Source organism: Amblyomma americanum, chromosome 1 (genome assembly GCF_052857255.1).
Source record: "Amblyomma americanum isolate KBUSLIRL-KWMA chromosome 1, ASM5285725v1, whole genome shotgun sequence".
NCBI lineage: Eukaryota > Metazoa > Arthropoda > Arachnida > Ixodida > Ixodidae > Amblyomma > Amblyomma americanum.
Genome location: NC_135497.1, coordinates 332,538,397 through 332,553,025, shown reverse-complemented (window position 1 = coordinate 332,553,025; position 14,629 = coordinate 332,538,397). Strand labels below are relative to the sequence as shown.

At 48.1% G+C, this 14,629-nt stretch overlaps 1 protein-coding gene across 1 annotated transcript in view; it reads left to right on the top strand.

The window, feature by feature from the left end:
* LOC144099366 (cholesterol 7-desaturase nvd-like) overlaps positions 1-14,629 on the top strand; it is a 33,183-nt gene that overhangs the window by 18,230 nt on the left and 324 nt on the right. Inside the window, exons 4-5 of the mRNA XM_077632602.1 lie at positions 7,308-7,621; positions 10,191-10,472. Of these exons, the coding sequence (XP_077488728.1) occupies positions 7,308-7,621; positions 10,191-10,472 (596 nt within the window). The remainder of the gene's footprint in view (positions 1-7,307; positions 7,622-10,190; positions 10,473-14,629) is intronic.

The window sequence follows — 14,629 nt, the reverse complement described above, 5'->3', positions numbered from 1 at the left end:
CAGAGGCCGAAGGGCATGACATTAAATTCGCAGTCCGTCGGGTGTGACGAATGCAGTTTTTGGGCGATCGGCCTTTGCCACCGGCACCTGCCAGTAACCGGAGCGAGAGTCCAATGAAGAACTCAGTGCCCTGCAGGCAGTCGAGGGCGTCGTCGATACGGGGGAGAGGGTAAACGCTCTTACGTGTAATCTTGTTCAAACGACGGTAGCCCACGCATAACCGACTGGAACCGTCTTTTTTCTTGTCCAGGACCACTGGTGATGCCCCCGGGCGGTGCGAAGGCTGTATCACGTGGCGCTTGAGTATGTCGGTCACCTGCTCGTCAGTGATGCGGCGCTCAGTGGCTGACACGCGGTACGGACGTTGGCGCAAAGGGGTTTAGGTTCAAGTGTCAATACAGTGGGTAACGGTGGTGGAAGGTTGCTGGTAGGTTCCCCCAAGGAAGGTTGCTGGTAGTCAAACGAAGCTTGAAAACGGTGCAGAACGGCGACAAGCTGGTCTCGTTGGGTAGACGTCAGGGCGGCGTCGACGGAACGGTGAAAAATATCGACAGAAGGCTGATTGGTGATTTGAACAGGCGTAATGGCGCTGACGTGAAGGCCGGCCGTGCTATCGACGAGGGGGTATGCTGAGGCGGGATCGAGAAAGGCACCACTACCAAGCGATTGACCATGGTGTAAAGTGATAGGGCAGGAGAACGGGTTGGCCACATAAATTGCGCTGGAGCCGCGAAGAATTGCCAGCACGGCTTGAGGCAGCAAACCAGACTTCTGGTCAGCGCATCGTAAAAAGGGGGGTATAAGTGACAGTTGCATCTGAGAGAGCAGCACATGAAAGAGGCACCAGCACTGAAGAGAAAAGCGGAACGTCTGTGCCCTCTGAGACGACCACAGTAGCGGCAGCAGCACCGGTTACGTCCAAGGGAGCGTCACTGTAGGGCAACAAGTCAAGTTGAGCACGGGCGCAGTCAATAACGGCGTGACGTGAGAAGTGGAAGTCCCAACCAAGGATAACGTCGTGAGAGGAGCGGGCGAGGATGGTGAACTCGATTGTGTAGGGAACGTTCTCGTTAAGCAAACGGCCGGTGCAGGCGGCTAGCGGTCGAATGTCCTGAGCGCTGGCCGTCCGGAGAGAAACGGCAGGAAGGGGCGTCATCACTTTTTTGATTCTGCGACAAAGGGTTACTGAGAACGGAAACGGCTGTGCCAGTGTCAACAAGTGCTTCGACGGCGACTCCTTCAACGAACACGGTAATAATATTGGCAGGCACAGAAACACGTCTTGAGTGAGTCACTGATGACGCAGTTCTTGCCTCCGGAACTGCGGCCGTTAGTTTTCCGCGTGGACGGCGGGTTGGCTGCGGAGCATCCAAGAACGGGAACGGTGGCCAGTAGACGGCGAGCGGTGGGAGCGAATATGGTAACTAGGAGAAGACGACTCTGGAGGCGGCTCGTGTGACGCAGGCGAGGACGATGGCGGAAGGTCGTACGTTGGCTCACGCCTATAATTGTAGGGACGGTGGTCACGACTGCGACACAAACGAGCCACGTAGCCAGCGACGCCACAGGCGTAGCAAATTGGGCGGTCGTCTTGTGTGCGCCACGGTTTGAGTGGATTCGGCTGTGATCGGGAGCGGGCAACCGGACGGTAAGGTCGGGTTGCAGGTCGCTGGGGTTCTAACTGCCGGGTAGGTGGGCTGTAAACAGGGGCAGCAGTTGAGGGCCTCGACCGCACCATGGTATCGGCGTACGTCAGAGGAGCCGCGATCAGTGGTGGCTGAGGAGGAGGTGGCAGGACTTCAGCGACCTGCTCCTCGATGACACGCTGTAGGTTGGGTGTGAGCGACGGCGCAGGCGTAGGTGGGCAGGTAGACAAAGATAGCTGGCGTGCGACTTCCTCACGTACAAACTGCTGGATGCGCAGGAGGAGCGACTGTTGGTCCAGAGCACAGTCTCCTGGGAGAGCCAAGCTGCACAGTTTGGCCTCCTGATAGCCAGCACGCCGGGTAGAAAGGCGCTGTTTGCGCAGCTCATCGAAGCTTTGGCAGTAGCCGATGACACCGGAGACAGTCTGGGGATTCTTGGCGAAGAGCATCTGAAAGGCATCCTCCTCAATGCCTTTCATAATATGTCTGATCTTGTCGGCCTCGCTCATAGAAGGCTTGACACGGTTGCAGAGGTCGACGACATCTTCTATAGAACTGGTGAAGTTTCACCGGTTTGCTGGGCCCGACTTCGCAAGCGTTGCTCGGCGCGAAGCTTACGCACTGCGGGACGGCCAAAGACTTCTGTCAGACTGGTTTTGAGAGCTGCCCAGTTTGAGATGTCAGCCTCGTGGTTTCGAAACCAGAGATTGGCTACGTCGCTCAAATAAAAGATAACGTTGGCGAGCTAGACGCTATCGTCCCACTTATTGTATGCGCTTACGCGTTCATAGGAGGCCAACGAATCCTCCACATCTATGTGATCTGTGCCGCTGAAGATGGCCGCGTCACGCTGCCGCGCGGCGCCGGAACTGAAGACAGCCGACGGAAGTGGTCAAGCGGTTTGGGTGACGGTCTCAGGCATTGCAGAGGCGGTAGGCAATGCGCGGGTGCGAATTTCTCCAGGGCGAGGGGATCGTTGGCACCTCCACCACTTGTAATAACGCACGTCTTGCAAAGCACTGCGTGGCGAACAACCAGCGGTACAGTCCAGGTAGAGACCAGAGGCAGCGGTCAGTCCAGAGCTCGCACGAGGGACGGAGCGTTCGGCGCTTCTCGTCGCCTTCTTCGTTAAGCGCCAGCCTCTGAAGATCCCAAAGCCGAGGGCCAGTCTTACAATATATCTTTTTGTTCACTACTGAATCTGTACTAAGTCGGAGGACAGCTTATGAAGGCTGCTTTCAGCACACCACAGGCTGCAGAGGGCATTCGTAACATGGCAAATGGTAAGGCGTGTCGACCGGCCACCATGACGCTGGTAAGCGTGGAACCACAAAAGAAAGCCATCATTCTGGTAATTCCACTTTTACGCAGCTTTTCGCTGGTACTGAAAGACAAGAAAGGAAAGACCTGGGTTGGGAAGTCGAAATTTTGTTCTCATCGCTGTCCATATTTACGCGACAAGATTACGTGTAGCCCAATGGGGTCTGGGCATTTTCGCCCTGCCCATTGCCGGGAGAGTGAGTTTCCATAGTAACGAGGCGAAAATACATATAAAAAGTTTGGTTTCCACACAGTGGTGCTCCAGCTGCTCCATTTGCACAATTCTGATACATTTACATTTTGCTGCACTAGTCTGCTCCAAAATGCAGCAAATTGATCAATAGTGCGCCTTAGCTGCGCCAAAAAGAAGACACGGTCACGGGAAAACGACTATTTTTGGAACCATTCAGGCTTTCAGTTGGCAACCTACTAAAACGTTTCCGCAGTTGGCATTCCAGGGTGGATTTTCTTGTGGTACAATTTAACAGCCAGTTCATTCGCCATATATATGGACAGAGGAAAGAACTCAGCAGAAGTGGTTAAGTCATATTTTTTAAGGCCGGCTCCCCCCTGCCCCCCCCCCCCCCCCCCCCCCTCTACTTCGCTGCCGTCTCAGCGCGCTTGCGCATGCGCAGCAGGCATTGCAGCAGACGACATCGCTGCGCCTAGCGTTACTATTGGCGGCGCCTTCGGCCAAAGACCCCCAGTTGTCTTTGCGAAAGCGCGTGACTTTCAGTGCACTTTTTGGCGCGCAGTTCGGATAGCGAGGGCCTCTCCCCAGTTTTCCTCCCTTCAGGTTCGCGCATCATGTCGGTTGCGTCAAAAGGTTGCATGTCAGTCAACCCTGAAGGGGGCTGAAGAAGTCATATCCTCTGTGTTGAAGAATAAAAGCTCGGAGCAGGTCCAACGAGGTCAAAGTTTGTTGAAACAAGAGAATTTCAGCCTTGCTGATTCGAGCTTGATGAATTTGTAAAAAATTCCAAGAAGCATTGAGATAGTGCCCACGTGAAAAAAAGAATGGTTCAAGTGAACGTGTCCTTTGGACGTTTAGTCAAGCATGCTTGGCTGAACTTGCTTGCGAGACTGTGCCAGCATTAATAAAATGTGTTGTCACTGTTTTTTGTGAGCCACCTTTATTCTGTTTTTTTTCTTCCTAGCTACACATGGATGAACCTGATCTCGTTAGTAGCAAACTCTTCTGGGTGACTCATTTATTCGGCTTGTGCTGCTCCTTGGTTGCTCTAGAATTATCGTTCTGATACAAAGGTGCTCCAAATTGAATATATTTCTGCTACAAAAATTGCGCCAGAACTTGAAATGGCTGGACCACTACTGTCTCCCCAAAATTGTGAATAATTCGAATGGTCCCATTAACGGGCCCTGTTTACTGATTGACTCCAGGTGTGGCTACGACAGAGGCAGCTAGTTCATACCTACTGTGAGCTATAACGTTCGTATAAGCGCAAGAAGGTGGTGTGCAAGAGCACAATGGGTGAGCCAAAAAAATGCTTGCTCCTCTTGCTAGGCTGCGCTACGGCGCTGCGATCGACAACGTTGATTTCATCGCGGGTTGCCTATACGGTTCGGAAGGATTGGTTTGGTTTGGTTTGGTTTGGTTTAGGGGGTTTAACGTCCCAAAGCGACTCAAACTATGAGAGACGCCGTAGTGAAGGGCTCCGGAAATTTTGAACACCTGGGGTTCTTTAACGTGCACTGACATCGCACAACACACGGGCCTCTAGAATTTCGCCTCCATCGAAATTCGACCACCACGGCCGGGATAGAACCCGCGTCTTTCGGGCCAGCACCCGAGCGCCATAACCAATCAGCCACCACGGTGGCTGGTTCGGAAGGACCTCTTGGGTAAGACTTCATCAGGAGCTAGAATATGCAGTGGTTATCACACTCCGTAGCTTTCCTTTGTAGCCGTATGGCTGCGCTCAGGTGGATGCCAATGTGTAATTGCTCCCTTATTACAAATCTACTCCATCTTGGGGATTCCCCTAAACATTTCACCAACACTGCGTATCAGTTCGAACCGAACGCAACAGATACTGTTAACGCACAACCGTTGCTTGCGCTGCATTTAACGCACAGGAAAGCGCAGAAAAAGTGTCATGAAGGCAGTGTTACATATACGTGACAAGGTTAAACTTTATAGCGACGGTGCAACGTTTAGCGCATTTTCTTGATTCTTTTGTTTTTTACCTTGCAGTAGACAGGAATAACGCTTGCGTAATACTAATAGCGAACGAAATAAAGCCGGGGTAAAAACAAGAAACCAGAACAGTGGCACACGCCTGCGATCTGCAGTCCAGTCACGTTCCCTGGAGAGCGTGATCAGCCACAGTTTGTCTCGCCGTTGTAACGGTAAGATACAGCGCTCGCGGCGTCTATGGCCGCAAACAACTCCCGAAAGGCGCTCATTGACACACACGTGGCTTTGATGCCGCGGAGGTTGGCCGTTCTCGGTAAACGATTTCAGATCGGTTGCACAAGAAAAACGTAGGAATCTCCGGGAGGAAATTGTTCTTTAATTGTGGATTGATAAAAAGCAAGAAAATACTAAAAGTGACGGTTGACGTAATCAAGAATAAGGAGTGGGCGAACGCGGGGAAATTACGAAACAGCAAGCGGAAAGCTGTAATTCGTCCTTGGATTGCCAGAAAAAAAAAATAATGAGTGCGACCGGTAATGACCGCATGCCGCTGTAACAACCGCTAGCTCTGCGTGTGAAGGGCTTACTCGACGCACGGGAAAGAGCCTTTGTTTTTCGCAGCGCAACCGTCGGTCATAAAGCAAAAAAGAAAAGGCGACATGCTGAGAGGCGCTACCACCTAAAGCTAAAAAGCAGATAAGACACACGCGTAATTTTGTGACGAAAAGTTCAACTTTTAGACGCGGCTTTAAGAGGCGCGCTCCTCTGGGTACTTGTATTTATAACATCATTTTTACGTTGTTTGAAAACATGGCTTCATGGAACACTGACCAAACTTCCAAATATGAGATATGTAAGAGAGGTGGGTTCAAATATTGCGGGAGCAATCGCCTCCCTAAGCGTAATGGCCACCACATAATACATAACCCTTACTCTGTGGTGGTGCTTTCGAATCAAGAAAGGTTGGGCTCGTTCATTGGGACGCGATTGAGAGCCCTGCTGTCACTACGCGCAAGCCGGCAGTCACAACTTTGTTTTCGTAATGCGAGAATTTTTTTTAAGTAAGAACGAACAGCGCGAAATGTAGCACGCTTTAAAAAAGTGAATTTGATGTTTTCAAAGCCACTCATAACTTTCTAGCCTAAGCTTATGTTAGCAAATATTATTTAGAAAACACTTAACTGATATGATATAGTAAGTGAGCGTGCAAACGCATCTCAAATCGCGAAGGGTCGTTGCGACCACCAAACGCGCAGAAGGCGTGCGTTTTGATTTTTTTTTTTACAGGGTTATGTTAGGGGGGGACTTTCTTCGCTCTTCGTAATAATGTTTCCCATGCGTAAGCATCGCTTTGTTTCGTCGATGGAGGCGGAATGTAACAACATCCGGAAGTATTTGGCTTAGGTTAAATGACCCCGGATGTTCGGAATCAGTACGTGGTTCTGCACTGCTGGCGCATCGTTGAAACGTTGAAATACTTTTGAGAAAAATAGAGACGAAATTGAGAACACGAACTAGCAGCTGGGTAGCCTTAGCAAGACCTGTAGTCATATTCCGTACAAATATTTCTAGAGCAGTTTTACGTGTATTCACTCTGGCACGGGTCGGCCTGGTATTGCTCTGCCTCCGAGATCGGCCCAGGGCTTATTAGCGCGCACCTTTCATTTCTATTTTTGCTCTCCTATTCTTAGCTCCACTACGGCACCCCTTTCTTCCTTTCGTCTTTCACTCCATCCCTTATCCCTTCCCTTACGGCGCGGTTCAGGTGTCCAGCGCTATATGAGACAGATAATGCGCCATTTCCTTTCCCCAAAAACCAATTATTATTATTATTATTACTCCTGTTCTTAACTCTCCTACTTTCAGCACGCGGCAGCGAGCGTGACTCGGCTTGAGCCAGTAGGCAGGCCCGTGCTCTTTCCTTTCCTTTCTTCCTATCAGCAGCAGCAGCGAAATGTCAGAACTGCCTAACCTCTTGATGCGGTACCCTTTCTCAGTACGGTGGAAGAACTTGTTTCCAGAACCGCATGGCACGTATTCGGCTGCGATCTAGATTAAAAAGAACAACAAACTGGGAATACAGTGTTTTCCATGCCACCTGCAAATACTGAAAGGCCACAAGTGCTTATAATAGACTTATTGCGTGGGGCTCACTTGACTGGGAGTGATGACGTCTGCTTTAGTTCCAGAATTTGTGAAGGCCACCAAGTGGAAGTCGCGTGAGGCCCTCGGCCTGGTGTTTGTGTGGCATCACGCGGACGGAGCGGACCCATCGTGGGAACTTCCGGACGTGGAAGAGGTGGAGAGGGGCCCTTGGAAGCAGGAGCACCGGTTCGAACATATAGTGGAGACGCACATCCAAGACATTGCCGAGAACGGAGCTGACATCGGACATTTCAACCAGATCCACCGTGCTTCGTGTTTTCTCACTAGCGAGCAGTTCCAGCGCACGCTGGGAAACTCCTGGTGGGGCCGCCTGGTCAATCATTCGTGGCAGGTAAGCAGCCTTTGATTGTGTACACCGCAGGTTATTCTCCTCTGTCATGGCGTTAAGAATGCCTGAGTGTATTCATTTTAGGACGTGTTAACCAAGTACTGCACTAGGGCGGCCAGGTACTGAGCGCCCTCTTGGCAAACAGTGAGCGTTTCCAGACTAACTGCGTATTGACTATAAGTACAACATCCCTGGCTCTTAAGAGTTCTTCGCAGGAATCAGGCACCATTCAGGACCTGATAACAAGGCAATGAATAAGGAAGTGTGTTTGAATTTGGCACCTATGTCAATATCTCAGGAGTCTTGTCAAGGTGGGAGACTGGTATAGCGGATGGTTTTACAGTGACGGCTATCGTGAGCAAGCCTTATGCTAGGAAAATGCGCCATCTGCTTTTTCGCGGCGAGATAATGTAAGTTGGCGCCAAGACTGGAAGATGGCGCCAGCGAGTTTAGATTTGCGAGTAAGAGGGGTAACCGGTGTGGCCAAGACGACATACTCCCCTCAGGGTAGCAGTAGGCAGAAGAAATAACGGAGGGAGGCAGCTTCGGCAGAGCATTTAAAAACCGTTAGATTGCTGATTGTTACGTGTAACGCATTTATTAAAACAATGAGTAGCAGAAACAGGGTGACACGGGAACTGTATCAACACTGAAGATCGGACCAGTTATTCTGAGGGATTATCAGCATCGTGAGTCTCATATCATCAAGCAGGTTATTAAGAAACTAAAAAAAAGGCTTTCCCTTATATTCCGCTTTGATAGGTAATGAAGAAACAAACAACAAACCACGATATCGAAAAGAAACTTCAGCTTTAACGCAGACACAACAATCATATACTTCAAGTAGATGGGAAAAAATATTTAGAAATAGGTCCGCAAGGAGAAATGCTTTCGCCATTAATATTCACTGCATGTTAACCAGGAGTATAACATCAAGAGTACTGCACTGCTCAGTGAACCTTAAGATCATTTGCAAAGAACGATTGAACACCTGAATTGGTGAAGTGCAGCGGCGATCACAAATTGTAAAAAAAATACCAAGACACGGTTTAACACTTGGGCAAAGAAGCAACACCTTAAGTACGTTGTACGATATATATGAATTAGTAGTCATTATTATCATAAGACATGCATAAAAGAACAATGCAGGACAATATCGCCTTTCATTAATTTTCAACTAGCCTTCTGTGCCAAGAATTTGTACGAGCCTGCATTCAGCGTGCAATACGTGTGCTATTCAACCCGGCACATGAACCTGGTAATGCTTCAGCAATTCGAGGAAGTACAGTAAAACGGGATTTGAAAATCATTGTGGTCGTTCCGGTCAAAGAGGACCAATAAATTGGTCCTGGCGTGAAGGTCGCTTAATCTTAAATAAAAATGAAGGTGTAGGATGAAGGAACAGATCGGCTATCTGAGCCCATTAATTTCTTTCAGTCTCCTTACGAAAGTAAACAACGTTAGAGCAGTTTATGCCGGGCAGGTTAAGCCTTAATTTAGTACCTCAGCGAGTAGTCAGAGGAACCTGCTTACGAAGAACAGCTGAAATGACTTTCAGTAAGCAGCGAATTGCCCCATTAGGTTCATACTTGGGAATTAACATTATGCGTGCTTGCGTAGTATTTCCAGTTGTTGCTGAATTTTCGTTTTTCAATTGTGGGGTCCAGCCGCCAACAGTGGAGCGTAACTCTTAATCAACAGCTTTCTGTTGACAGGACGCCCTACCATGTAGTTAAAGCCACGGGAGTGCAGAGATTACACAAAAAGTAAGCTGACTAGCTGCCCGGGTAAGCCGTCATGAAAGTCGGCGCCTGTTCAGAGGCTACCAAAGAAGGCCACGGGCTGCCTCAAGTGACTCTACTCTCGAGCTTGAAGGTGAATTTAAATACATTTTTTCAGAACTGTAGCATATACGCGCTGTACTTGAGGTCACTCTCGGGCAAGTCCTATCGCAAGCTGATCTCGAAGGCGATCAGTATCATTGGAGCTACCAGCCACAAAAAAACATCGCAGATCTTTCAAGGCTTTGCTCCTACTTTCATTATTCTTACTTACTTGAAGCCAGATATTCTTGTCCGCATTAGGACGCGCCCGCAGTGATCCGTCCAGTGACTCCCGCTTATATACTTAATTTTTTCCTCCAACCCGTTATCCGATTACAGTACGTTTATAGTCGTCTGGCTCAGCTAGGCCAGCCTCTTTCCTGTTTGTAGCGAGACTGAACGAACGCGTTGGTTAACAACTGTTGCACCTTTCTGCCACAAGGCGATGGCCATGCATATCCCGCCACATCGGGACGGAAAAAGAAAGATCAATGAATTGAAAATCTGAAACAATTTTCGTATCGATATTGCACGTCTTCCTCTCTGCATAAGGCAACTAGATTTAGCTCTTGCATCCATCGGCAAGTAATATAATGATAGGGGCAGCTTACATGCCATGATCGAGGGGATGGAATTTCAAGGCCCCTTTAGGCACTCAACACTGCGCTAACCTCTCCAGCGAACGCTGCGGGTACAAAAATATTGGTCTGTTTGGCTCGCCGTCCCTGAGCTTGGCGAGTTTCGCGCAGGCCACCTGGACGCCCCACGAGCACACGGCTACGGTGGACGTGGCGGCATGCGTGTCGGTTCTTGGCACTTGTCCGGAGTTCCTCAAGCACCGCGTGGAAGTGCTCCAAGTGGGGCCCGCCCTGGTGTTGGTGCGCATGCGCAGTCGTCACGGCGACTGTCTCATTGTCCAGTCACTGACGCCGCTGGCACCATTCCGAGTGCGCCTCGTGCACCGCTTCTACCCGGAGCCCCAGCTGCCCTGGATCATTCGCCGCCTGAACGTCATCGGATTCAGGCACATGGTAGGGCTCCGACCCTTGTGTCTCCGTGAGCTGTAGCTCCTCCCAAGTGGTAACCAGGACAGCGCATCTGCTGACTAATAGTTTATCTGTGCTAACTCTAGCTTCTGTACTTGATCCCGTCGAAGTTCACAGTCCGCGCTCACGAGGAGCACAGCAATATAGAAAAAACACGGTTAATACTGGAGGGAATGTGTGTGCTCTCTTTTCGCTCCATTTTGCCCTGCAGGCGCAGAGAACTACGACACACCTTCTGATATGCGGAGCCCTGCGGAACAGCAGTATCAGTAAATTCTTGAGGTCCACTTTGCTAGAATTTAAATGTCTAATGCATTTCACGCTTTTTTAAGCGGATTCTGTTTTGATTCTATAGCATATGGTAGCTAGTGAGGAGCGAGTCGTCGTTTCGCAACATAAAAAGTCAAACTGCCTAGCAATGCAACGCTGCTGAGAAAACATTCAAGGTCGCTGCTTCAGTGCTCTCTTTCTTAGGAAGAAAACCCATATGATTGGTTGTAACAAAATTTGTAAAACGTAACGCTTCCAGCAGCATACACTCTTCAATACATTTCGCCATTTTTCAGCTTTCTGGAAATAAGCATTATAGCATTGCAGTTACGTCGAACAAGTATAGTCCAGGCCTTGCAACGTTGGCGTACCCCTTCGAGAAGATTTTCATGTTGTAATTGCACTGAACAGTCTGCTGGGGAGCACTGCAAAGACCCAGACTTATCCTAAAACCCGGGCCTGGATCGAGGAGCGCGCATTTCTCTGTGGCCAGGGCACGATCAGGCCAGTTAAACGAGCCGCCGGCCGGGCTGCATTTTTGAACACTATTTTTTTTCTATACTATTCAAATACGCTGGCCGCGTATTTGAACATTCCAATTAACTCTATCCTGTGCCAGCTGTGGCCAGCTTAACCCCACTGGGTGATGTCCTACCAATTGTCTGTCACTGAGAACTTTTGAAATGACAAAAAGGCTGCCACCTCTCTTGTTCGTAAGATTGTTATGATCACGTTTTGTACACCATTAGCGGTTGTCTGGCCTACATAACTAATTCCACCATGGAGCGGAATCATTTAGATGACGCCCAACGTGCAGTCAACTAAGCGCTTGTATCGAGTGGCGGTAAAGTGCTGGGGACAATTCTCGCGAGCGCTCGAGCATCGCGCTCCGGTGTGCGTTGGCAACATTTGCACCTGCTTCGTAGGTTCGGTACAAAACCATGACAACAGCTTGTTTCATGTTATTTTCATTTCATGCGATATGCCATATAGATGATTCATAAACGTGAACATATAGCTGGTTTTGCCTTTGCCCTCTCATTCTAGTTCTGTCTTCAACTGTGTAACTTAGAAGTGTCAATTGTTGTTAATTTAGAAGTGTTAATTGTTCAGAAGTGTTAACTGTGTAATTCATAAGTGTTAAGTGTCAACTGTGCAATTGAGACGTCCCATTTAACTGCGTAACCTTAGACATAAATTATCTCCAGGCCCAGGCCCACAGATTGTTTCCACTAATGTTCACGCTGGCAACGAGTGAACTGCAGAGTTTAGTTATAATGGCACATGCTGAAAAGATGCTTTTTTCCGCGATGATAAAAATATAACAGGAATGCGCATAGGTGTCCCTGGATGCACGTGCCGCACGCATCTCGCAATCAGTCGGTGCTGCTTATCAAATGCTGATGATAAAGCCATATAGTTTCCTTTCTTATGTTTTTTGCGACGAGCTGTTGAACACGGTCAAGAAAAAGTGTCACGAAGTTTCACCTCCATATGTTCTGTTTTTCTTTTCCTCAAATGCCGAATGCTGGAATATTACATGAGGACATTGGTTTTATGGGGGTTTAACATTCCAAAGCGACTGTATTACGTGAGGACTCGGTAATAAGTGTACATCTCAGAGTTGTTTAAGGAGCGCCTCAGAGTACAAAGGATTAGAATGGTTCAGTGCGATAGGCAGGGCAGTGTTCCAGTCTTTAATGATTCAACAGGGAAAGTGTTAAAATGCAGAGCAGAATGTGTAGGTGTAGGGAAACCTCCTCTGGTATGACAAAACGTTGGGTATGACCGTGGTACGAAACGCGGTGACCGGGTGTGACGACAGATTTCAGAAGCCATGCTAGGGTAAAGGGCCAATCTGGTTAGATTACGACATGATTCAATGTATAGGAGATGAGATTTGGAACTAATTTTAGTAGAGGCAGAAGCGGTATTCAGAATGAAAAAAAATTGTGTGATTTTCTATAGACTGGATGGCGCCAGAAAGGTTAAATTTGTATTGGTCTCAAACTGTGCGCTTGAATTCCAGTTTGGGACAGAAAAGCGTGGGGTGGTATAATTGTACGTGCCAAAAGACATCCTGTGGCCACATCACATAGATGGCCGTTAGCTGGTCGCTTTATGCTGTGCACTGGAATGATCTCAAATATTTCATGTTACTTACATGTCAGAGCCTCGAAATAGTTTTGTCAATTTGCTCAACATGAATATAGTTGGTTAAACGTTTTAGATTATGCACCAGCACAAGAAACAAATCCGACGCGCAAGCAAAAGCCAAGACGACACATTGGCACTGACGAGAGGTTAAGCAGTGCTACTGCGTCACCTTCTCTATTAGTTGTACGTCATATTCTTTACGGCTATTTTTGGAGAACTACGTTTACCGTGTTTTTCACAGAAGATTGTAGTAAAAATTCGCTTAAAAATGGTCCAATCCCATTAAATTCAGTTTGACAGAATTCACCGTTTTCCGAGCTTGAGGCGAAGGATGAGAAAAGTGCGAGTCTTATTTTCCACCCAATATGGCCTCTATGTTAGAAAATAAATTCGGCTGATCTGTAAACTGGGGAGCCAGTGAAGACATACGAGGGGTGAAAATCTCGCAGAAAGGTGCCTGCTTTATCACTTCAAAATTCTAGATATTTAGTGGCATCAAGTTCAAGCCATCTTTCGTTTCATTGCTTCTCGTTCAATGAATGAATGAATGAATGAATGAACTACTATTTATCATTACATCAAATGAAAAATAATGTGCAATGACAAACCTTGGAAACAACTGTTGCTGGATTTCCACACTCTGAATTCTGAAATATTTACCAAAAAAATAGCACCAGCAGCTGCTTAACGGATACTGTTCATACGCGAGAGACGGAAAAAGAAAAAAAAATTGCAGGTCGCTGCGGTGAGTCACAAAACGTTGATGATGCCATGCCATTCTTTTCAATGCCCGCGCAAAACTGACACCAGTGTTTGAGAACTAACTCATTGCAGTCGAAGACAGAAGTAAACTTTACAGGTTGTCAAACTCAACTGTGTCACACTGTAGTTATCTGTTTCAGGGTGTGCGTCTTGCTTACCGCTCGTTCGGGCGCGGAAGAAGAGTTGAACAAGAATTCAAGTTCTTAAAGAGATATAAAACTTTTTTGCAGAACAAAAATACTTTTGTATTGTTCATTGGCCGAAGCGTGTTTGTGAGTCGGTAATAATCAGGATCTAAAATTCTCGCTGTAAAATTGTGAGATGCTTTAAATACTACAGCTGTGAATCGTTCAACAGACAACAGCTATGTACGTAATTCCTGATTCAGATGAAGAAGTAAAACTCGGAATGGTGATTTTTTATAGTAGCATTATCAAATCGGCCCTTTCGGCGTTTATCGTTTGACGCCTTCATGGTCGTTAGTAGCAGAGCTGGCAACCTCCCATAGGTGCCTCTTTAGTGGCATTAACAGGTAAAGAATCATGTCTTCAAAAACTGAAGAGGCTGAGCTTTCAGTAAAGAGGTTCGGGATTTTCTTATTTGCGAACAGGGCATTAGTATGTTGCGAAACTTTAGACGAAATACCGGTTATTCTTGCGGTTAACCTCCCTGCATTTCATCCTCTTCCTCCTCCTCCCTAGACGAAATGAGCAGCAACTGTCTCAATCTCGGTGGATATATGAACGCTGCCATGAGGGAAGGGATGAAGGAGAGAGATAAATAAGGGGGCAGAGAGAAAGAGGCGCTGTAGTAGAAGGCGTCGGGAATAAATTGGGCCACGTGCGGTTCTTAAACGTGCCCTGTCGTCGCGCAGCACGTAAGCAATTTTGCAGATCGCTTCCATCTAAATGCGGCCGTCGTGGCTGGAGTGCGACCCCGTGATCTCATGCTCA